At 39.2% G+C, this 26,409-nt stretch overlaps 1 protein-coding gene across 1 annotated transcript in view; it reads left to right on the top strand.

The window, feature by feature from the left end:
* The first annotated feature begins 2,775 nt into the window (after nt 1-2,775).
* LOC119904913 (collagen alpha-2(V) chain-like) overlaps nt 2,776-26,409 on the top strand; it is a 45,051-nt gene continuing 21,417 nt past the window's right edge. Inside the window, 9 exon segments of the mRNA XM_038721537.1 lie at nt 2,776-3,024; nt 23,717-23,935; nt 24,012-24,236; nt 24,754-24,770; nt 24,871-24,903; nt 25,055-25,087; nt 25,379-25,432; nt 26,071-26,163; nt 26,302-26,376. Of these exon segments, the coding sequence (XP_038577465.1) occupies nt 2,931-3,024; nt 23,717-23,935; nt 24,012-24,236; nt 24,754-24,770; nt 24,871-24,903; nt 25,055-25,087; nt 25,379-25,432; nt 26,071-26,163; nt 26,302-26,376 (843 nt within the window). The 5' untranslated portion in view covers nt 2,776-2,930.

The raw sequence follows: 26,409 nt of genomic DNA, 5'->3' as shown, positions 1-26,409 counted from the left end.
CTGCTTCTGATTGGCTAGTAGTCTTTACCTGGGAACTGCGCATAATTTTATACAAGTAAGATGCATCACTCTGTAGCTCAAGAGCGGAGCGTACAACACATAGGGAAGAGGAAGTGCAGCAATGTGCAGTATGAGAAAAATATGGTGTTTTTTGAAAATTAAACCATGTAAACCTGTTCTGGTACAACCCCTAATTAAGATTTTGAACCTGAAAATGAGCATAATACCACCTCTTTAACATATTACATGAAACAGTCACAGCTAAATACAAACACATTTACATATTTTGCAAACATCTAGTTTGTAAAATGGATATAATGTTGCTGTCCATGCAGAGTGAACTAGATGTCTGTGTGTTGTGTATATGCTGTGATAATGCTAATCCAACACATCTTTGTAGTAGCTCCTGTTCATGTTGAATGAACATGATGATTCCGACTGCAATTTGCAACCCTCACCACTAGATGCCACTCAAACTTACACACTGAACCTTAAATGATACACGCTAAAACATGCTATTACACCATAAGTGTGAGAGGGATACATTTTTTTGCTACTGATCCTATTGGCACTACTTAGAATAAGACTTAGTATCAGTAGTATTGCAACAATGTCTCCTAGAAATTCTGTTTATACAGTACTGAAATGTTTCCCAAATACGTTGTGGTGACAAATATAATCGCTGCCTGGATTATGTTCACAGGCAAGGTTTATGTTTAGTGAATGAAGGTTAAAATGTATGTACTACTGGGACATAATCGGATAATTTGTCTCCCAAAAAAGGTGATGAAAAGAAATCTGAAACAAACACAGGGGCTGACACTTGACCCTTGGTTAAAATGATACAGTTTATCACAATGCATAAAAAAACAAGCCACAGAAGCTGAGCCCTCATATGAAGGAGGAACTGTCTTCCCATCTGCTTGAGTTTCTGTCCCCCATGGCTCTGCCCCACTCCCTGACTCTTTAATGGGAAATCAGTGTGTTCTTCAAGCACCTTAAACACTTCCTAACTCCAGCTGTTCAGCAAAGGAAACAAGTGAAATCCACCTAATCCGCTGACAGAAATGTGACTTTAGGAAGGTTTTGAAAACTTCAAAATAAAATAATTTGTTAAGAAAACAGTATTCTGTGTATGAATCACTAGTGGAGATAACAGAGAAGAAGTCATGATGTTTGTTTTGTTCTCTATATCCGGGACATCACCTCAGGGACCGGCAACCTGCTCGACACACCGTCTTGGCAGAACTTTGCCCTGGAAAACACATCAAATGGATGTAACATGCAGACTGTAAACCACTCAAGCTGGAGTGCACAGATTTAGGTCAGCAAGAATTTCAGATAGATAGAAAAATAAACTCAATGTTGTTTTATTTTTAACACATTATTTCAGGAACAACATTGGTACATACACACATTATAAATACCAAGAATTTATTGATACTGACGGTCATTCATCTTCAACACTGACATTCAGCAGACATGAAGGAAAGTCCCTAAAGCTGGAATAATGCTTCTCGAGGATACTTATAACAGTACATGGGTGTTGTTTGTACACGTTCGCATGTTTCTTTTATACTTGAACAAATCGGGTTTATAATGTACGTGTCAACTAGGAGGCAGTGTCCCATTCAGCAAACCTCAATGTAAAGAGAAATCAAGAAACAGAAATCAAATTCACCCCCAATGACAAACCATTACATCCATGAAACAACCCTGACAGAATTTGCATTTATTAACTTTAATATTAAGATTAATATTTATTTATCAGGATAATGACAAAATGGGCCACCATCAGAAGTGCTTTGAAGATGAATTTAGTTTCCTCTGCTTGCTGCTTTGCTGGAAGATCACTTCTGGCAGCAATAAGCTAAAATGCATGCCCAAACTCTGAAAGAAACATCTGAAATTTAAGAGGTGTTTTGTTGGCTCCTCTGTGAGCCAAATAAGTTAGCAAATCTTAATTAAAAACTACCTTCTTGGGGTTAAATATGCATTAATTTATTTTTTCACCACATTGGGGCAGCTCTACATGCTGTAATCACTGACACTTAATGAAGTTGTTGGCCAACGTGCAAGCGGTTGCCTGATTACACGTCCAGCAGACAAGGAGCAACATTAGCATATATTTGGGGGTCACGTTTCAGGCTACCTGGAGTATGCAAGTCCAATATTCACTCAACATGTAAGCTCTGTGTTTGGTCTCCACCAGCGAGTGAAATATCTGGCTAAATCTAGCAGCTAGCAGCTGTTCCACTTTCTTCGCTGGCCGCTAACTTTTTCTGTCTGTCATTTGGAGCTGGGCAGGATGTGTGCAGTGGCTTAATCAGAGATTGTTCACTAAAAACAGCTCCCTGCTGCTACTGGACTGTTGATTAGAGCTGTGAAACTGAATCAAAATATTAAAGGTGTGGGCTGTAAAACCAAAATAATTAGCCAAAAGATGCTAAATTGCTCAGTAGAGCTGCAGAGTGGGTAACAATTCTTCAAACTATAAATCTTACATGTGGATTTAAATGCTTTTTTTTTAACCTTGAAGAGAAATGCTCAGCTTGAGCTTTCAAAAGTCATTTTTCAAGAGCATCATCCAGCCCATCTTCTTTCATCAGTCTTTTTGGAAAAATTTCATGCAGCCTTTAATTAGCTTCATCTTTCAAGGCAACTACCAGAGCCCGACAAGGAGGTTGGCTTTGAAATAAAGCAAGAAAAAATGATGAGAGAGGAGGAGGAGAGTGAGAGAAGGAGGGAGGTGGATGGGGGTAAAGAGGGAACTTGTTTCAGTTTGCAGGAATCGCTCATCCAGGAGCCTGGTCCACTAAGGGATATTTGGATATTTTTCGGTCTGGATGCTGTAGATCGGGGTTGGGCTCTCTCTGACTTCCTTGTCTGTCTAGCTGTGTGTGAGGACGCTGCATGTCTGGCACGCAGACATGGGCCCCTCGTTACGCTCTAGGATTACCATCTGCCTGGTCATCACCTTGGCACAGGTGATCACCGTGATCTGCCAAGAAGATACCAAGAAAGGTGAGTGACAACCGCCCAAATATGACTGCTCCTTCTGTCCTCTGATTGGTTTTCTGTGTTGATACCTGATATGTTTCATTTGCTGACAGGTTCATGCAAAAATGCAATTCACTCAGTCTTTGTCTAACTCACTCACACTGTCTTTATTTTCATTGCTGGAAATGCTGTATCTAAACGGTTGTTTTCTGGATGACTCTTGACAACAATATTTCCTCCAGATTTGCTGTCCTCTAATGATTCATCATTTGGTAACCCTGCCTTGAGAAAACATTTACCTCTGTATTTTCATTTTATGAAAGTGAAATGTTTTCTTATGGTTATGTTTGTTTTTCACATTATGTTCTTGGTTTATGACTTTGCTTTTTTTCAAAATTTAGGAGGTAGTCTGGGAAGTCTCTCATCTCTTGTAGATTTCCTTCTTCCTGTTTTAGTTTATAAGTTAAACTGGGCTGCTCTGCCTTGCAACAACCGGACCACGCTGACCTTGTGGTTTGGGAACTAAGGTTAAAATCACACCCACACTCTAGACCAGAAAGGCTTATGGTGCCTTAATGAGAAGCCATTTTCCTGTTCGTGAAGCCACTAAGGGATGATTAAGAGTGTGTTCTTGACACACAATATCTTGTGAGAGCTGCAAACGTTTGATTAGAGATGAAGAAAGTGATAGCAAACTACAAGTTTCATTTATGTCTGATATTGAGGGTAACCTGGCCTCATACTGCTGAGACAAAATCATCAAATCAACATGATTTCTAAAAGATGGAGATGTGGCTAAACTAAAACAAAATTTCCCAGTGAACGTGATCCTGGGTCAAAAATATCTTCCCCCCTACAGGCTGCAGTACACTCTGAAGCATGTGCAGGGCTTGCTGGGCTATTTCAGTGCAAGGTCGAGGCAGAATGATGGGGTTTCATGTGCCATGGCTATAATGATGAGGTCTTGTGGATGGGATGGACAAAAGCAGGCCACTAATTTTGGTCAGACTCCGGGCCAGAGGCAGACAAGACACACCCAGAGTAAGAAGATGCTAGATATAAAATATGCCTCACTTCTTCCATCTAAGTTCACCTCCACTGAAGCTGTAAAAGGAGAAAGACTCTACTTATAGATGTTCAACTACGTCTGAGTTTATTCTTCAAGGTTTTGACATGTGGTTGCGACATTTCTCCATCGGTGGACTGACAGGTGTTTCACTACAGGCCCAAAACTGAGGAAAGGGTGCAATTCTAGCAATAAAAAAGATGGAAAATCAGTAAAATATGACAGTAGTTTACTTCCTTCCTTTTTTTTTTTATCTCAAAGAGACTCTTCCAGCCTACACAGTCCCCTTATGGTCTTGCTTCACCCTGCCTTAGAATACTTAGATTGCTGCTACTATTGCTGTAACTACTACCGCGTTAGCAAAGATACTAATTTGGCTCTTTCTGACTTGTTACAATGATATACATAAGAAAATAAAAAGTAAATAAACAGCAACAGAGGGAAACAGACTGGCATTGTCTAATGGTAAGCACCTCTCTAACTGACATGTTATATCTTGTTTGTTTAATCCCTACAAAAACCGATCCATAAAAACAACACAGTAATCTCTGGGGGGTTACGTGTTGGACTATTTTTTAGTGCAGTTTACATTATGGCTAGCTGTTTCCTGTATTTGTACTAAGCTAAGCTAACCAGCTGCTGGCTGTAGCTTCATATTTATGAATCTTATGTAACACCCTAAAGCAAATACCAAATAAACATAACTTTTCCCTTCAAAAATACCCTTTTCTCTGCTCTCCTGTCCCAAGTCCCACTGATCACTTGTGGGGGTCCCAATCTCTAGGTTGGGAGGGTGGGAACCAATAAACAACATGATGAGATTTAGTGCAGAAGATGACAAATTTACAGTCTGATCCTATATTTGTAGGTCACTGTATTTCCCACAAGCGTATAAAAACAGTAACAAGCCTTAATAGGTGGCTGCACTATAACCATGATGCTATTATGAAGGCAATGAAGACTGTTTCAACTCAAGTATGATTTATGAACTCAAAAGTCAAGAGTAATTCTAGTATTGTTTTAAGCTGAATTCAGACACTCTTTTGTTTCAGAACCAGGTGTGTCAGCTGCTGTGAAGGAACTGTGCACTGAGATTTATGATACTGGCAGTCAGCTTGTCAAGATGTCGGCTGGCCATTTAAGGTTTTAGTGTGATGTTCTTGGCTTAGTGTTTAAATGTGTGTGTTTGTTTGAGTAAGAAAAATGTAGAGAGCCTAGACTTTAAATGGGAGACAACATCAGCAGGTTTAAGTTTATTTAGGTCTCTCTCCCCAAGTTGTTTCAAGTTTTAAGGCACGTTAATGCTAAAACATTTTATAAACTCAATATTGGATTTAATCAACTATTAATATCGATATTGTATGGCACTGTGCCCCCAACACACGAATAATCAGACTTTCTGGCTTTTTAGATGTGACACTTTAAATTAAAGCATTGTCTTCTGTGACCCTCTATGTGTGGATATAATGTTGAATGCAATGTTTTTGTGAATGAATGTATGGGCATTCTTTAGTAGTTTCATTTAAAAGATTGAGGCCTGAGGAGATGAAAGTAACAAGTATTTGACAAGAAAACAGCAAAGACTATCTCTAGTTTTAGCTTTTTTTCTTGACAGAAACTGAAAAAAAAAAACATGATTTAACTGGTGTGTGACTGTCTTAGTTACCTGACTGCATATTGCTTAATAATAAACCTGAGGTGAGGTGGTTGGGGCGTCTGCAAACCACAAGGTCAGAGAGCTGCACGGACAGTTTCCACTTAAAAAGAAGCCCAAATTCAGTCATGATAATTGCTCTCATACTGTGTTTTTGATCCATAATCACATTGAAATGCATAGAAAATATGGTTTTTGATCATAGGAGTTTGTTGGTTATAATTCTTTTTAGTTATTGCAAAGCTTCAGTAGTAAAAAATCAAATTTATCTGCAAAGCTCAATAAAATCAATGTTTTGTTTCCAAAAACAAATCAGTTGCAGAAGGGTAGAAAACTAACAAATGCTGGGGGGGGGATCTCTAGCTTTCCTCTGTGGCCTAAACAACCTGCAGGTTAAAACTCCAGCCCACTGTTCTATACCAGCCTGCGAGCTGCTGGCTGGGCTGAAGCAGCTTTCGCAGCAGGAGGGTTCTCCGGGTGTGGCACTTCAATGCTCTCCTAAATAAAGGCAAGCCGCAAGTTCTACCCAAGCCAAACGTATAATAGAGCCTCTGTGGTTTTCCCTGAAATAACTCCTGCTTTTGAAAACCAGCCACTCTTGCGTGGGAGAGGCTCCACCACATAATTAGTACTTAGAGGACGTCACTAAATTGCTTGGATTAAAATGTGCTCACAAAGCTGGTAGCAGGTGGCCATATTTGCTTTTTCTCCCTTATTTTCAGCTTTGTGCTTTTTCCTGCTACTTTTCTTTCTTATATCTAAAGACTGATGGACAAAAGAGGGTCCGGGATTTTGATCCTTGACCTATAGGGGACAGATTGCCAAAGTGTAAAATATCCCCTTTACATTGCAAAAAACATTTATTTTCAGCTTGCATGACTTTGAATCTTAATTTTTAAAGCAACAGAAACTGTGCAAATAAGTATAATTCCCGTTCTGAAATGTTTTTCTTCCTGTGTTTGAAAGATTATGTTGGTATTACATAATTATTAAAACAAGTCGAGAAGAGTACACTGGTGGTGGATTAAGCTAAAATTAGGGTAACACCAACTGATGATATTTATTGTGTGAAAATCTTATTTTTCTTGAAATAAACTTTCACTTTTTTATTGACATTTATGCATTTGTACCCCCCCCCCCCCCACCCACACACACACACACACACACAAAATAAATTATAGGATTCCATGGGTACATTTATGGCATACCTCTTCACTAAATGACATAGATGGATTTATGTCCCATGATGTGCTAACATGAAAACTCTAGGTCTCATCCTGTTTTATGGTTACAGTCGGAGACATTGCTGGTGCAAAGATGATTACATTCTTGCATACAGACACATTTATAGACAGATTTCCACCCAGGAGCTGTCAAGTTCAACCACAGTCTAGTCACTGACTTGCTGGCTTATTGAAGTGCCTTGCTCATGTGCAGCTCTGTGGCAATTTGCCTTAATATGTATGTCTGTGCCAGAGGACATCTCTAACTCTTCAAAGTGATACATACATAAGTCTCAGTTTAGTACCACATTTTTGGTTTTCCATTTAAATCAAGGAGCTGCCTGTCTTCCCCTGAGGGGAGATTTACCTAAAATGTTTTGATGCTCATTGTTGTTTGTTTTTAGCCTAATTTTAGCAACAACCAAAATGTTATAAATATACACATCAGAAGCATTTCATGTCATTTTGTTAGTGCACATATGACATTAAGAACATTTTCGAACTGCTATGCATGACTAAAACTGACATGACTTGTTGATTTTAAAAACTGACGCATAAAGGGGCTCAGTGAAGGGATCAGGCATGTAGTCATGAATGATCTGTTGCTTGTCATTTTATGGTAATTTTATTGTTTGTGTTTTTCTGTGCTTTTGTAGGCTATGTATTTTTAATTTTTTTTTGTATTTTTAAAGGTGGTGCAGTGGTTAGCACTGTCGCCTCACAGCAAGAAGGTCATGGGTTCAAACCCCGGTTGCCCCGGCCTTTCTGTGTGGAGTTTGCATGTTCTCTCCGGGTGCTCTGGCTTCCTCCCACCGTCCAAAGACATGCAGGCTAGGTTGATTGGTTACCCTAAAATTGTCCTTAGGTGTGAGTGTGAGTGGTTGTTCATCAATGTGTGGCCCCGCGATGGACTGGCGACTTGTCCAAGGTGTACCCCGCCTTGCGCCCGATGTCAGCTGGGATTGGCCCCAGCCACCGTGACCCTGTACGCAGGATAAGCGGTTGATGGATGGATGGTATTTTTAAAGGGCTGTGTGGCATTAGTTCATGCTATATAAAATAAGTATTAAGTAAAATAATTAAATAAAGTTGGTGGCTTGTGAGAAGCAGATAAAAAAGAGAGGTTAAAAACACTTCCCATAGTGGAACCTCTTCATTATATTGAAAAATTGCAGCATCTTCCAAACCCCATTTCCAAGTTCAACACAGCTTTTTGTTAAAAATGTATTCTCTCCAACCCTGATGCCTTCACTAGGGTTATTTTTTTTACCCTCCAGACTCACAGACAACATTATATAACTGTGTTCTTCACAGGCTGAGTAGTACTCCCAATGACTAGTAAACTGACGTAGAATCTGAAGAATGTCCCCTTAAGGTTAGCAGCAGAGTTTATTGGCCTTCGGTGTAATTGAAGCCTTTATAATTTCATGTCTTTCTGTCCGTGTCAAAGAACTGAGAGTCATTATCTGAGGATTGTCACAGTGAAGGTCAGCTAGTTATCGAATGTAACTTTGAGGCGGTTACGTACCAATAAAGGAGTGGTTCTGCACGCGGTGACCACAGACCACTTCTCAGTTCCTATGCTTCCTGGCTGATGTTTTGGTCACTTTTGAATGCTGGCGGTGCTTTCACTCTAGTGGTAGCATGAGACGGAGTCTACAACCCACACAAGTGGCTCAGGTAATGCAGCTCATCCAGGATGGCACATCAATGCGAGCTGTGACAAGAAGGTTTGCTGTGTCTGTCAGCGTAGTGTCCAGAGCATGGAGACGCTACCAGGAGACAGGCCAGTACATCAGGAGATGTGGAGGAGGCCGTAGGAGGGCAACAACCCAGCAGCAGGACCGCTACCTCCGCCTTTGTGCAAGGAGGAGCAGGAGGAGCACTGCCAGAGCCCTACAAAATGACGTTCAGCAGGCCACAAATGTGCATGTGTCTGCTCAAACGGTCAGAAACAGACTCCATGAGGGTGGTATGAGGGCCCGACTTCCACAGGTGGGGGTTGTGCTTACAGCCCAACACCATGCAGGACGTTTGGCATTTGCCAGAGAACACCATGATTGGCAAATTCGCCACTGGGGCCCTGTGCTCTTCACAGATGAAAGCAGGTTCACACTGAGCACATGTGACAGACGTGACAGAGTCTGGACACACCGTGGAGAACATTCTGCTGCCTGCAACATCCTTATGCTGGTGCGGTTGGCCCTGAGTGAGACCTCATGTGGCTGGAGTGTGTCAGCAGTTCCTGCAAGAGGAAGGCATTGATGCTATGGACTGGCCCGCCCGTTCTCCAGACCTGAATACAAATGAGCACATCTGGGACATCATGTCTCGGTCCATCTACCAACGCCACGTTGCACCACAGACTGTCCAGGAGTTGGCGGATGCTTTAGTCCAGGTCTGGGAGGAGATCCCTCAGGAGACCATCCGCCACCTCATCAGGAGCATGCCCAGGCGTTGTAGGGAGGTCATACAGGCACGTGGAGGCCACACACACTACTGAGCCTCATTTTGACTTGTTTTAAGGACATTACATCAAAGTTGGATCGGCCTGTAGTGTGGTTTTCCACTTTGATTTTGAGTGTGACTCCAAATCCAGACCTCCATGGGTTGATAAATTTGATTTCTATTGATAATTTTTGTGTGATTTTTTGTAAAGAAAGGAGTATTTAATGAGATTATTTCATTCATTCAGATCTAGGATGTGTTATTTTAGTGTTCCCTTTATTTTTTTGAGCAGCGTAGTTAACATCTACTTTACAAAATAAGATTTTACAGACAAAACCTATAATGAGCTGAAGTGATGATTATGAACTACCCAACAGTTTATGAAATAGTAAACTCTCACAAGGGCCATTTGTCTGCATAATGAGTACTTTTACTTTTGATTCTTCAAGTACATTACTCAAAGGATACCTGATATAAGTTCCTTTCGGGCCATACTATAATACAAATCATAGTTAAAACTTTTATTGAATAAAAGCAGATTTTTGGTACACAGAGGATGCTACAGTAGACGCTTAACAGAAGCAGAGGACCTTCACTGAATATTACAGAGTATTTGAAGGCCAAGTGATTTCTATTGTATTGCTTTGTAATGGGTGAAGCCTAGTGGCCAAATATGGGAAGTACAGTTGAATTACCTTGTAATATTTAGGTGTGTTTTAAAATGTGTGCAGTTTTCTGGGTTAGATTGTGTTATTTGGTTCTTAAATACATTTATGTTTAATTTTATGTTACGTGTTTCGTTTCTTTTTATCTTGTGACAATGTCGGAAAGAAGGGTTCTCATTTTAATATATTGTACCTCAGATTCAAAGTGTTTTTGGGATCCATAAATAAAACAAATTAAATCAAAACAATATAAGAGACTGTTTTTAGGTGTGTTTGACTTATTGGTTCACCATTGTCAACATCTCTCCTACTGGTGTTAACAATACTGTATGTGTCCCTCAATGTATCCCTATGTTTTATATATATTTAAATTTTTTTACTCTACTAACACCTACTAATGTATTATACACAAAGAAAATGTTTTATGATCTTTGGGATACTTTAAAGAGGTGTAAAGTATACCATTTACATGTGCCTCTGGTCCAGATGCTCATTGCTGCTCTGCTTGACTTAGACAGCTGTACAGAAAATGGAAAGGTCTACTCCAACTATCAGATATGGAGCCCAGAGTCATGTCGAATCTGTGTGTGTGACATGGGGACTGTAGTGTGTGAGGACGAGGTGTGTGAGGAGCTAAGTGACTGCCAGACAGCTGTGACTCCAAAGGGCGAGTGTTGCCCTGTGTGCTCGACTGCAGCACCAACTCATGGTACAGACACAAAAGCAGGTAAATGGAAATGACTGCTGTTGCACCTTCATTCCCTCCTGCAGGGAACACTGGTTATACTCAACCTCCAGTTTCCTTTCAGTTGGTCTAACACATCATTATGGGGTTTTTGTACTTTAACAAGCCTGACAGTAAGACCAGGGAGCACCAGGGAACCCCACATCAATGTATAAAGTTATGTTACAAGATTCAAAGACTTTAAAGCTCTTGTGAGTCTGCTGCCAAAACAGGGAGTACAGAAGCTGGGTGAGGTCTGTCTGACAGAAATGTTGCATAATCTATCGTCATGGAAAAATATTTAACAGCATGTGGATTATTATTCTAATAAAAGACAGCAGAGAGTTTAGTTTTTGTTTCCAATTATCATCACAGTTACCTCATGTTATTCTAAGCTGCAGTGATGGATTAAGAGTGGAAAAACATAGACGATGTCAGGAGTCCTGTTGGGATTGAAAGAAGCTATGCACAATTAAAATGCAGTTTTAACCGCCATTATGTGTTTGTTAGAGACTTTGTTGTAAAAGTCTGGAACTGCATAATGCTCTTAATTATTTGTCACTTTACTGATCCCTGTCAGGATCCTGTAGGAATCATGACTCAGTTTTTTCCAGTGACCTGGTTGGTCAGTAGTTGTTGGGCTATTGGTCAGTTTTGAATCTATCCTCTGAATTTAACCAGCTCCAGACCAAATTCTGGCCCATGTTTGCTGCTTGATATGTAACGGCAACGGCAGGGAAACAAATTTTAACAGTAGCAGGTCCAGCGGAGATGCTGGAGTAAACTTTAATTCAATCTTTTTAGCTTTGAAGTGTTGGCAGATACTGTAAGTCAAGCCATGTGAAATATATCTTTATTAGTCTGTATTGCTGATGATGCTGTTGGCACAATTGGTGTTTTGTTTCCTCTCCTATAGCTGAAATTGAGTGGAAACCAATTGGCAACTGTGTGGGTCAGGTTTTGGAGCGCACCCTGTTAGTTCAGTTTGGTGAAGTTTAGCTCAATCCAACTTCAACCTGAGATCTAATTAGCACTGAAAACACCTGTGTGGTGCCTTCAGATTCACGAGTGAGTTCACCTTGCACAACGAGACGTCTACATGCAGATTCAAGTTGTTACTAGATAATAATGTTCCTTTGGCGCCAGAAAAAATATCTTTGGTTTGTGTAATTTAAATACTACAGAAACAAACCAAAGAATAACATATTGTGACTAGGTAGAGTTTAAATGAGGCTTGCTGCAAATGGCAAGAATTTGGAAACGAGGAATGACTGTTACAAGCTAGTTAGCTAGCCTGCTGTCTTTTCAGGATAATGAATATCATTGTCATTGCAAAATTATTACACAAAGTTTTATGTGTATAGTTTAATTTCATTTAAGTTTGCCAGTTAACAACCCTGTGCACTGAGAAACTTGGTTTTTATGGTTTGGTCCACTGACCTAGAAGTTTGTAAAACTGAACTTCATATTTTAAACAGGAAACACGGCTGTAGATGGAGACAGTGGGTACTAATCATCAAACCATCATGCCAGCAGGCCCACACTTTTGCCATGTGGTCCACTTGACTTGACTCATGAGTACCATAGGCTGTCAGTCTTCTGTGGTTCAAGTGTTACTTTTGCTGCTACAGGATCCACAATTCAAGCTGAGCGAACCAGTTTTTTCTCTTTACTGTGTTTACAGGTTTTGAGCAATTACAGGCCCACGACAATTATGTTTTCTCTTGGTTTAAATTTCTGGTGAAGTCTGGAATAGCTCAGCTGGAGCAGAAGTTTAGAGTTAAAATAGACCAGCTGTTATTGTGACTAGATTTTCAATTTATTGTAGTGAGAAAACAGGAGAGAATATACAGTATATATGCATAATTTTGCTATACTTTCCAACATCTTAGGGATTGGCCAAAGATTTAAAATAGCAGTGAAATTATTCTGTGAGAGGTGACTGGCTCAGAACAAACTGTATCACTTACTATCTATGAATTGCTCTTATTAATCTATTATAGGGTTGCATGAGAAATGAGAGGATGAAATTAATTGGATTAATTTAAGGAAAGTTATGATCACCGTACTAAAAGCTTAATTATGACCTACAGAAAGTACAGAAAGAGTGCTGTAATATAGCTGAGGAAAACTGAACGTGTGACATTTGCTGTAGGTGTCATGATCGAAAACCCCATAAAGATGCACAGACCCCATCACTCCCAACTGAAAGGGAATCACTCACAATACTGATGTTGCTGTTCTGTTTCATGAAGATACCTGCACAGAAAACGGAAAGACCTACACCCACAATCAGATATGGAGCCCAGAGCTGTGTCTGATCTGTGTGTGTGACACGGGGACTGTGGTGTGTGAGGAAGTGGTGTGTGAGGAGCTAGGTGGCTGCCAAACAACCGAGGCCCCAGAGGGCGAGTGTTGCCCTGTGTGCTCGACTTCAGCACCACATCCTCCTAGCATGGACAATAAAACTGGTAATAAATATTTAAGAACCATTTTGAAGCTGATATTTGGCAGAGCAGATTTAAATGTGGGTCTGTATGTTCTGTAAATATCCACATTAGCAAATTGACCTTGGGTTTATTTATAGGTTTAAAAATAGAGGAGGCTTTTTCTTTTAAGTCCCTCCACATGTCATTGTTTTTCTTCTCTTCAGTCTATTCACTGCCAAAAAGTCCACCCATTCCTTCATGGTTTTTGTGTTTTTATCTTTTATCTCATTATTTTTGTATCTTATTGTCTCCTGTATTTCTTTGTATCTGCTGTGGAGTTGTCATAACAAGGATGATATGACTGTTTACTCACTGTGAATTGTGAAATTACTTAATTATTAATTACTATTGCTTTTTGGCAGTACAACGCATCATTATAGGATTAAACAATCTTGGCATTATTAACAAGAATCCTGAGACTTCCCAAATGCTACAATTTATCCATTCTCATAGTCAGTTAACGCCATTTGTTCCATTGTACCTATAGCATAATCACAACAAATCATCCCAATGGTGGTTTTGAGAAGCTAAGCTAAGTGAGCATTGCATGAGGTCAGAAGAAGTTTAGATGTGCATTGCGTGTTATTACCCTCGCTTCACTAAAATTGTGTTAAGTGATGGGTAATGCCTTGCTTTAGCTTTGAGTTTTTTGTCAAAAATGGGAGGGAACAAAGAACAAAAACTATTAAGGGGACTCTTGGGAGGCTAGCCTTTGTACTAAAAGCAAATTAAAAAAAACATTAAATCAATGAACAAACAAGACTTAGTCTACAGCCATACTAATAGCTCTGTAAGCCTGTACTTGGACACAGCAGCACTTTAAGCTAAATGCTCCCAGTGATAATGCTAACATACTGACAGTTAGCATATAAATATGTTCATCATATTCATCATCAGGAAGTCATCGATTGAAATACTTGTTTTACTCTGTTTCCCGTGATAATGGAATCATTTTCTCATGATCTCGAGATAACAAAACAGTAATTTAACACAGGTTTCAGCAGGAACATTTCTTAATGGTAATTTTGGTGAGGCTAGTTGTGTCACTGGTTGGCTCAGTTGTTAGAGCACAAGACTCATAGTCTTATGGTTGTGTGTTTGATCTTCACTGAACACTAACTTTTTTTTCATAATCCTCTTCAACAAAGTTCTTATGAAGAGAATGTTTCACATGCATCCATCAACCTGTGGACTTTTCATTTCCCCATCATTCCCAGGCAGAAGAAATTCCTGCTTCTCATTACACGTTACACATTTCCTGATGGCTATTTTGGAACCTTTGAAATAGCCGTCAGAAATAGCAAATGTGTGAATCTATTCATAACTTCTTTGCTAAAGAGGATAATAAAAAACACACAAACGAAGAAAAAAAAGTTGTCATAAGCAGGAGTCAAACACACAAGCCTTAGGTTCCCAGATAGCAAAAATCATGCGGCCCAGATCTGGCCCAGATCCTTCATAAGTTCTGGGCCAGATCTGTAAAACGGACCCGGGCCGGTGTCCTTTAGCACAACGGGCCAATGCCGGCGCGGATCCGGTTTTCACATCTGGGCCGGCACTGGTCCAGCTCCAGAACGGATGACAATTATTATGTAGTCATTTGGCCCAAATGTGGGCCAGATCTGGACCAGTTCCATACTGGATCTGGCCCAGAGTCTCTAAGATACTGTTGAGGATCCGGTTTTCACATCTGGACTGGCACTGGGCCGGCTCCATTTATTAGTTCTGGCCTCTTTCATAACCTTGATCTATACCCACAAAACATACAAAAATGTGGATTTTTTTGTTATGGCAGGAGCTGGTCTATATAATGTATAACAAACAGTGACTTGTATATCACTAAGGTACACTAAGATTTCTTGTTTTACTTTCGTTTTCTTTTTCCTTGCATTTTAAACTCGATTACTTTTTTCTTTTGAATTTAAAAAGCATGGACAGTCAAAACTACTGTTACAAAGACTGTTTCTATTTGTCCTACACAGAATTTCAACAAAGAAAGTGATAGAACGGATGAGATTTAAATTTTATTTAAAATACACATTTTAAATTTTATTTGAAATGTTTGAGATAAAAAGAGAGGACAGAAACTTAAATAAAATAATAATTGCCAAACTAACAATCAATCTAATAAACACATTTTACAGCTCATTTCTGTCTTTAACAACTGTAGGAACAAGAAACTTCAAACACGCCAGTTGACTTGCAGGTGACAATTAGTTTCTAGTAACTGTACAGTAACCACACACCTATGACACAGGTGTTATTTTTAAATGAATGCAGAAGTATTAAACTCTAATAATAGCAACAGTGTGGCTTAGTTAAAAAGCTCAATACATTGACATTGCTATCAGTCTTGCATAGTGTAGTGTACCATTAATAATGATGATGGTAAGAAAGTAAGATTTCTTTCTCCCTGAGAAACATATAAAGCTAAAGCCAGGAGACACACGAGATTCTACGGCCTAAACACACAAGATAACGTTTTAATTAGCGACAAGCAATAAGTTTGTCCTGATAGATGATTACTGCCAGCCATTTAGATTTTAACCATTTTCCATGACCCTGGTTTTAATAACAAAGATTTTATAGCCAAAATACAATATCCAACTCCGACTAGTCATGTGAAACCCTGAAAAAAATGTAAAATGTTCATACACATTGTTTGGTGGCTTTACGGGAAACACTGATGAGGCAAGTGGAGAAGTGGGAATGCCATAACCCTCACATGACACCCAACAAATCATCAGTAGTGGAAGAGTGGGGGATGGCCGATGTGTTCATTTCTGCAAAGGATAAAAGAATGGGTGATTACTCAACTGATAATGGCAATCACAAATTACATAAAATGCACAGAGATTAGTCATTTTAAAGGTGGCTGGACTAGACTAGGGCTGAAAAATCAAAATCCCGATTAAGTGAACATTTTACCGCGATTACAACTAATGAATGATTATTTCGTTTTTTTTGCCTTCCTAGTTCACAGACCAGGCTTGTAACGCAAACATGCTCAACTATTGTAGGTGGGGTGGTTTTTTAGACTCACAAATGTCAAAAAACGATTAAGTAAATGTTAACTGATAAGATAATGTTGAAGTGCACACAACAGACGTACTCCCCCTAAATTTTGCATATCGCCACTGCTCACTGAATGAGTGCCGCTACTAATATTTCACATGATCAATTAATATCAATGCGCATTAATCTTGTGTAACAGTGTTGTGTGCATGTGACCAAATGTGAGAGAGTGAGCAGCTGAAAGTGATGGTGAAAGTGAGCGAGGTTGTTGTAAGTGTGGCAGTAAATGATCAGTGTGGGTCAAAGTGTGTTCATAAATAAATGCTGCTGGAAAATTAAGGCAGTTAGCACTAGCTAACATCTCCCTGTGCTCCAGACTCTGGGAGCTGAGCAGGACAGGGCGGAGTCACTGACTACACAGTTTTTTAAGGGGAAAGTACATAAACACACACAGGGGGACATTTTAACAGGAAATAAAACAACTAAATAACTGAAATGGTAAAATTACAGCCGTTAGAGCTCGGAATTTGGGTTTCAATTACTTCAATTAGACGTCCAGCCCTAGAGGGGAGACATCATGAAAAACTCCCCTTTTCTCTCCCCATTTGGGTATCAAACTGTGAAATAAGACAACCCAGACAGATTTTTGTGGGTTGCCTAGATCACAAAACATGTGCTTCAACAAGCCATTCAGATTTGGTTCTCCTTCCTATGTCACATGCAGGCTTATTAAAATATAAGATAAAATAAGATACAACTTTATTAAACCACCGCCTTCCCCATCTGAGTATCCCCACTCAAGGTTAAGTACCATCTTTGCAAAGCAGTGGCATATTTTTCTCGCAAGCTAATCAGAGCAGACTGGGCTTTTTCAGGATGGGGGCTTTAACGAGACAGGTGCTAAAATGGAGCGTTTCAAAAAGAGGGTAAATACAGATTTACCATGGTTAATGCCTCTCTGGCCATGGCACGTTCTTTGCAGCCACCTCCACGGTCAGAGGCCAGGTTGAACCAGCGGATGGTCGTGCTGGTTAATTTCGTTGTCCAATGCGCTGCTAGCAGCTTGGTTCTTCCGTACAGCCTCTGTTAAGAGAGAAAGTCAATTGGTTGATGAGCTGAAATTAACAGACATTTTGAAAATTACCTGTAAACCAAGCTAATAACCAACTTTTGAGAAATGCTTTAGAGGGTTGAAAAAAGTACTCAATGCCCATGTTTACTATTGTTGGTGTGGCAGTAGACCTAATTTTCTATAGCATTTAATTTAGTAACTCAAAACAAATAGAATTTCACTCATGAATAACTAATTATTAAAAAATCATACTGATTATGAACTGAACAATTATCAAATCACATCTGGATTGTATTGGATCAGCCTTAAATCTCAGTGCATCTTATCATTACAAATTTATCTGTGTGGATTCTGTATCAGGTCATGGAAAGGCATTGGCGGGTACCAACATTTCCCCAGTATCTCCAGGCAGAGGACATTTAGGTGAATCACGTTTAGTAAAAAAGTAAATAAGTAAAAGCTCTCAATTCAACTCCATGTAAAACATTACAGCAAACAAGCTTCTCGTACTTTTATTTTGCTGGCAAATCTACAAAGAGGAAGTGATTATGTGAGGAACCGGTGCTGTCATGACTGAGATCTATTTCACCACCGCTATCAAAGTATTTTTTATTTTTTTATTTTTTGGCTTTAAAGTTACATCCCTGATATATTAAAATATACTATTTAAATATTTTATTTTACATAAAAATTCGTTCTCATCTACTAGTCACCTCCACATATAATACGTATACTAAAATACTTACTGATCAACAGAGTTCTTGTTAGCATTTCTTTAAAATATTTCTTTTCTCTTTTCTTTGCTCCTCAACCATATTACCGCAGTGTGATTTCATACAAAGTCAATGAAAAGACACGGAGAGATGCCATTTCCCGCCCATAGACCTTATTTGTCATAATGAATTTACGTTTTGATTAATGTCAGATGAAAATTCCAACTTCTTTAGATGGCTTTGATTTTTTAAACACTTAACTTACCTATCATAACTTTATAACGTTATGCTTAAATATAGCCAAGATTTGAAAATCAAAGCCAAAAATACTTAAATTAACTTACCCTATAATCCCAGGCTCTCGGCCAGGGGTGAAGAAAAGATTGAACCTAAAAAAGGAGACAGGTGCTGTCAATTGGTGCTGTTGGAAACTAACGTTACTACATCGTTGTAAGTTAACTAACGTTAAACAGCATTAATGTTTTATGCTAGCTGCACACAAAGTTGTTTATTAATGCTAGCTAGCTTAGCTATCCGTTCATTCAGTTAATTTAGCTAACCCAGCTAAAAAGTTAGCCAATGCCTCTTCAACAGTTTTAGCTATTTTAAGAAGTTAAAACCCGGTCAAAACATTCCGATGTGATGATGTTAATGATGTTAACAAGCATTACACCACTATTAAAAACAATCTCACTAAACTGTTTGACTGTAACATCGTTCAACTTACCGTTATAAACTCTTTCCCCAAAGCTTCCAGTCCGAACTGATCCAAAGAAAGAAACAGTTCGCGCGCTCGTTCCGACGAGTCCGGGCCAGAACAACTACGATTCCGCTGACTGATTCTGGTCCTGTATGAACCGGTTCGAAAGAAAAAAAAAGAAACAATTCGCACGCTCGTTCCGACAAGTCCGGGCCAGAACTATTATGATTCCGCCGACTGATGGATGCTCACGCCCACTCCTGAGTGTACACAGACTACATGCGGGCCGTATCTGGAACGGGGCAGTAAAACGGGCGTGACTGTTACACGGATCTGCCGGTTTGGAGGCGGATCCGGCCCAGAGTCAGCTGCTATCTGGGTTATGAGTCCTGTGCTGTACCAACTAAGCTAACCAGTGACATTAACATGTTTTCTGAAATTATCCTAAAGAAACACATCTGCCCATCCATTTATTCAGCTATGGTTTGTTATCTCGAGATCACTAGAAAATTATGCCATTATCACGGGAAAACTGACTAAAAAAAGTATCTGAATGGATGGCCACTTAGGGCTTCCGTACTATAGCGTGTTAGCATACTAACATTTACTAATTAGCACTAAACACAAAGTACAGCTGATGCTGATGAGAAGGTCATTGGTTTTGCAGGTTGGACAAAATAAAAATGTTAACTTATGGTGACGGTGACACTAGATGAAAAGTCATTACCAAAATCAACAGGACCCATCATTTGGAGAACAAACACTGTACCAAACTTTGTGCCAATCCACCTTGTAGATGTTGAGATGCCTCACTGGATAAGTGCAAATGTTGACTTATTGTTCAAGCTAGTGGAAAAGTCAGGGGATCACCAGAGTTGATCATGAATGTCTGCACATTTAATGTAAATCCATCCAGTAGTTGTTGAGATACTTCATTCTTTACCAAAGTGGTGGACCAACCGACCAGAGTGGGACGGTCATCCTTAAAACTCCACTGCTAGCGTGGCTAAAAATCGATCGATCTATCAATTGATGGACTCTTGGGAGACTAGCCTTATGGCTGAAAGATATTTACATAAAGAAAATAAACAAATCAACCACGAAACAGTATATTGAACACTTTTGCACACAATTGTATGTAGAACACAATTGTACGCTAAATGTATTTTTAGAATTTTTAAGCTGAGAGCCATGCTTATTTCTTGGAAAAGGCCATACTGAAAAACCATAAACATCTGGACTGCCTATAATGATGTGTTACATTATCAGCTGACAAAGAACGACCCCGGGTACTGATGTCAGTTGCTGTTCTTTTTCATAAAGATTTCTGTACAGAGGCTGACAAAGTCTACTCCAACAATGAGATATGGAGCCCAGAGCCATGTCAAATCTGTATATGTGAAATGGGGACGGTGGTTTGTGAGAACGTGGTGTGTGAGGATCTAGGTGACTGCAAGACCGCAGAGATCCCAGTGGGCGAGTGCTGCCCCGTGTGCTTGGCTGCAGCACAGCGGCCTAACACAGGCACTGAAACTGGTAAACTGCCATGTTACCTGCACATTTGGCCACTGAAATATATTCTGCAGATGCATCCTGGTTATTTTCGTGCAGTGTTTGTGGTGACCTTTTCTCACCTTTAGCAGTCCTGAAATCTTTGTCTTTTTCATCTCTCCCAGCCTGAAGCCCTCCTCTTCAGGCCCCATTTTGTGCACACAACCTCGAAATGTTATTTTTAATTCTACAATATTGTGTTTCCCTTTGAATGTATTGTCCGTTTGCAAAAGGAATACATTGACTTTTTGCCAGATAAGTTCACTTCTCCACCATCTTTTGTGCAGCAAAAAATTGTAGCAATTTCACCTGCAATTTAGCGTGAAGTACATAGTGACAGCCATTTCGGTGTTAATAATAAATGGAAATAATAGTGAGCTGCTACAGATTTTACTGCAACACAAAAGGAAGTCGAGCAAGTAACTTATTTACCAAATAATGTGTATTCCTCTGGGAAATTGCTAGATCCTCTTAAGCTGATGATACACGGAGCAACTTTTAGAGCAATCGTGCAGGGCAACGTTGCCATCAATGATAATGAGTAAAGATTACTACCATAATCCCCTTCCCCCACCATTCCGCCACTCACCCTGCACCACCCCTATCTGTTAAAAACATAGCCGTACTTGCCACTAGCAAGATTGCCCAGCAACAAGTTGCCCCTTGTATCATCAGCTTCAAATGTAATGTTGTTCAACGCACTTGCTTTCTGTTTCAGCACCAAGTAGGCTAAGGCTTAAAGTGTTTAAATGACTAATGAATGACTAATAGTATCTTTCTTTTAAAAGATGCACTGTTTAAAGCCCCTATGTGTAGAATTTTAAAACATGACTTTGGTGACTGTCAGTGGTCATACAAAAAAGAACAACCCGTTCACTCCCAACTCGTCACACATGGACGCATGGTCAAGACCCATTGGCATCAGTTTGTAATTCACTGAGGAGCCCCATAACACAATAGTTCAAAGCACCGAGGGAAGCCCTGTAGCGTCACTTTTGAACAGTAAAGGTAAGGATATTATTTTACCGGAAAGACCAACTAAGGAGGTGGTTGGGGTTGAAGGAGGGCCAGAAACCGGACTTTCAACCAGGAGACCGGTGTTTGTTTCCCGTGTGAAACAAAAAGTCAACCTTAAATGTTGTTTATTTAAGTTATGCAAGTAAAATTAGGCTACTTAATTTAAGTAAAGTAATGTAATGATGTACGTAACAGTTATTTTAACTCAAACCATGATCTCTTCCTAAACCTAATCCAGTAGCCTACTTTGGTGCCTAAACCTATCCAAATTGCAACATTTCCCAATGTCAACAATGTACCGTTTTAAAAAGGTGATGTTTCGCAACATTAACAAGTACTTTTATTTTAAAAGTAGTTCTGGGCACATTGCCTTAACGCATTAATTATTTAATACCGACACTTATTTTATTGCACGTTAACGCAGTTTTTTAAAAATTAAAAGTCCGTTTCTCACTGGCTCTGAATACACATAGGCTACAGTCAAACCACGGGTCACAGGAGGGGTGGAATGTTGATCAGCCTGCATATCACCCACCCAAACAAGCAGTGGAGGGAGGCTTTGGCAGACTTCTTGGTTGCAGCGTGTGGGAGGACACACACACACACACAAGACAGCGCTCCACGAGTAAATGGCAGGCGCTGTATTGAGGGTAACCATGGCAACGGCTTCTGTGCGCTACACAGCTGTGACCTATTTAACTAAAGATGAAATTATAGGCTACATAATTTTACCTGATAGGCCTTCATCTAGTTTTGCGGGGATACTCTGCAATGTGAATTCCTTCCTGTTGATGTCCTATTTAGTAAACAGTAGCCTAATAGATTCTGGAAACTCACAGCAAGGATCAGTCTCGCTTCCAAAGATTTGTGCTGCGGGTTGTACAAAAAGTTCAAGACAATTCAATTCGGTGGTGGGCGTGGGTGTGAGGCGAGCGCGACCGCGACAGTTTCAGAAAAATGCACCCCTTGTCCTACACCTTGTGCTCGACCACTTCACCTCACTCTAACTGGGAAACTTGCTACTGAACATAGACTAGGTTCAGAAAACCCCCAAGAAAACTGAACTCTGATGGAAACTTGTGTTAACAAGCTAGATAAAAGGTAATGCCCTGGCATTGATTTCATTACATTAATGTTTAAGTTGAGATTTACAAGAAATATTTTATTGCTACTGTGTAAAGGGAATAGGTGCTGGTAAAAAGCACCTTATTTGTTGTGTGTTAAGTGTTTGCAAATCACGTTATTGCACTTTTGTGTATATACCAGTACAGCAGTACTTTAGAATTCATTATTCAATATTGCGCAAAACAATTGCAAGAAATTAATGAATTAATTGCAAAATAATCATGCGCTTAATCGCGATAAAAAATGTATCTTTGCCCAGCACTATTTAAAAGTGTAACCGGACGTTGCATATTTGTTGCTGCTAATTTAATAACAATAATAATAATAAATAAGATTTATATAGCACTTTTCTAAATACTTAAAGACGCTTTACAAAAGGTAAGATGAAAGTAATTGTTGAAAAAAAGACAAGGGAGAGAGGGGAGGAAAGTTGAGGGAATGCAGTCTTGAAAAAGTGGCTTTTGAGGGCCTGTTTGAAAGATGGCAATGTGTTAGCCTGTGTGGTGAGGGAGGGCACAACATAACTTGCCTGCAGAGCCTGAAAAACAATGGTAAAGGGGTGCCCAGGGTGTTAAAAAAAACAACGTCAAGGGGGTTTTGACCAAGCGTCCATATGTGACATGTTGGGAGTGAGAATGTTTTGAAAAGACAACGATGAATTCCATGAAACCCATCTAGATAATGAGATAAGTGGGTTGCACCAAGATTGTCTTTTTTTTTTTTTTTTTAACAGTGACAATAATCTGGAGGTTGCTAAATTCACAATAAAATTACACATGGGGTGTTTAAAAAACAGGATTTATTTTACCCTTTTAGCATAATTTCTGGCATGACAGTTAAGCATGTTAGAGTATGCAGTTAAAATTTAAGATTTAATATTTAAGGAAAAAGTTCAACATAGCGGGAAATACGCTAACACGCTTTTTTGCCAAGAGTTACATGAGAAGATCAAGACTGCTATAACATCTGTATGCTTAATATGAAGCTAGTCACCAGTTGGTTAGCTTAGCTAAGTATAAAGACTGGAAAACAGGGAAACAGCTAGCCTGGCTCTGTCCAAAGATAACAAAATCTACTAACAGCATATTTAGCATACAGACATGTGCATGGTATCAATCTTCTCTTGGCAAGAAAGAAAAAAAGCATAAAACATTTCCTTTGACTGGTGGATTTTAGGTGACATTCATTTCTTGCACTGAAATTTAAAACCACAGAGATACTAATTTAATTTCCCCACATTTCCGTTTCATGAAGACACCTGCACAGAAAATGGAAAAGTCTACGCCAACAATGACATGTGGAACCCAGAGCCGTGTCGGCTCTGTGTATGCAATATGGGGACTGCTGTGTGTGAAGACGTGGTTTGTGAGGACCTTGGCGACTGTCAGAAAACTTTGACTCCAGAGGGCGAGTGTTGCCCTGTGTGCTTGACTGCAGCTTCAACATCAATGCCCAACACAGACCCCACAACAGGTAAATGTTGCGTTAATCATGTCAGATAGTTGAAGGCTTAGTACTTTTAAAACTGGTTCTGTCCTGTACGTCACAGCTGCAGATGAGAAGAAAGGGGAAAGCTGCATAGTCGATGAGGAGATCTACCATCACAACGACATTTGGAAACCAGAGCCTTGTCGCGTGTGTGTCTGTGACAACGGTGTCGCCATCTGCGATGAGGTGCAGTGTGAATTGCTGTCAAACTGCGAGAAGGTCGTCACAACTGAGGGGGAGTGCTGTCCAGTGTGTGACAGCTTTGCCAGTGCCAGCAGGATGATAGGTGAGATGAATTCATCCCACTGTCCACTTCACAAGAGGAGTTTTGGGAAGTTGCTATATAAGATTGTCTTGATTGATAACTTCTATGTTCAAAGATGATTTTACCTATTTACCTGCCAAACCAGGACTTTGTTTAGCCAGTTAACTTAGCTTTGATGTCATTTATTGTTTAGTGCTTTAAAGAGTTTTATTGCCTTCTTTGGTTGATAATTTCAAGTGAGTTGCACCTGTGACCACACCAACTGTGATGTCACGGTGTACCTACACACCTTGGAGTACACTTTTACATCACTGCAGCAAAGTTTGACCTGTTGAAAGTCAGCAAAAACAAGATTTTCAGGAGGTGTAAAGTTCTAAAAGACCAAAAACGATTTAATCAATAAAGTTTAATAGCTGGTTGTATACACAATGAATGATGAATGCAGCTGACTCATTTAGGTTCAAGAGGATATATCACTGTGGAGATTCATTAGAAGTGTAAATGTAATTAACTGTCTTTTTTATATTTTCCTCTTAAGAAATTCTGGCCTTCAAGGTAAGTCATTATTGATTCTGACATGAATTAGTATTTTAAACAAATATAAACACTGTTGTTCTTCAAATTAAAACAAGTTGTTAATATGTTTCCTGTCTAGGGACAGAAAGGTGAACCAGGTGATATCCCATATGTAAGTAATTTAACAAAACAAACAGTGTGCATGCACTTTGTAAAACATTTATTTCAGCTTCCAATAAATAAAAAGGTCAGTTTATGTAAACAGTTTTTGCTTTTGGTGTTATGTCAAAAAAATTGTTAACTCTGTTAACTGCTACTCACAGGTGGTGGGGCTCCCTGGACCTTCAGGACCACAGGTGGGTTCTTAATGCTTTTATGTCCTCTATTATTAGATACTGTAGACAATAGATAACATGCAGTAATTTTGACAATAGAGGGCACTAGTGTGATAGTGTTTATTATTAGATTTTTATATATAAAAACGTGTTTATATTTATATATAAAAATCAATCTTTGTATAGCTTGTTATACAAACATTGATGGGCCTATTTTTTGTATTTACAGTAGTCTGACAATGACTTTTATGGTTGTACACAGCAAATCTTGTGAATAAAAAAAACACTCTTTAACTTGTGTTTATGGTTCAGGGTCCTCCAGGAGCTCAGGGACGCACTGGACCAAGAGGCTTTAAAGGCAGACGGGTAAGTCTGGATGAATCTGCTGCTGACTGATACATTGTAGTTTACAAATATTATAATATTATATTTTATTTAGAGTTTTTATTTATTTTTTATCATCTTAATTTTTTAAACATCCATTAGTTATTTGTTAATCTCCTCTGTCATTTGCTGCTTTAAAGACTCACTTCCTCAGGGATCTTTAAAGACAAAGTCAAACGTTTCTTGGGCAGTCTGGCAAAATATTCAATAAAAAGAAGAGATGTGATTTGACATTGTGCATGTCTTGCAGTGCTGCAACTCAGTACACTTTACACCAAAAGCATTTTGCAAAAATTTAAAATGAAAAACAAATAAACTTATGGTTAGATAGCCAAGGTCATGTTACTACATGCAAAATGGATCAGATTTATTTAATATAAAATTATACAATAATATATCATTAATATAATAATATTAAATTAATATTAATTATTTAATTATTTTATATAAAATAAATAAATTTTACACATTCATTAGAATAGCATACAATGACCAAGAGTTGAGGTTACAAATACAAATACAAATAAAACTTGTGGCTGCCAGAGAGACTGATCTGAGTCTTATTTCCTAAAGAAGAACATGTTGTCTCTTATTAAACATATTTCCTATGCACCCTGCAGGGATTTCAGGGGCCTCCAGGTTTTGATGGAGAGCCCGGTGTTCCAGGAAATCCAGGAAAGGAGGGGCCCCCAGGCCATCCCTCCCACCCTGGGGTGAGTTTTTCTCAGAGGCAATTAACTCATCTCGTATCTGCAAAAGAAATATAGAAAATTTATAGATAATGCAGAAACCACTTGTCTGCAATGGCTTTAATATTTATTTGCCAAACATTTATTTTAAAATCATTTTAGGGCAACCTAGTGTCACAGATGGCTTCAGGTTTCAGTGAGAAGTCTGGTCTAGCTGGGATGGTATCAGGATCAAGGGTGAGTGCCATACAGTTGTGTAGTGGAAAGAAA

The sequence above is a fragment of the Micropterus salmoides genome, unplaced genomic scaffold (genome assembly GCF_014851395.1).
Source record: "Micropterus salmoides isolate LMB-PRFRI ecotype aquatic unplaced genomic scaffold, ASM1485139v1 Ms_hic_scaffold_1, whole genome shotgun sequence".
NCBI classification, from domain to species: domain Eukaryota; kingdom Metazoa; phylum Chordata; class Actinopteri; order Centrarchiformes; family Centrarchidae; genus Micropterus; species Micropterus salmoides.
The sequence above is the reverse complement of the archived record's forward strand: the minus strand, read 5'-3'. Positions and strand labels throughout refer to the sequence as shown.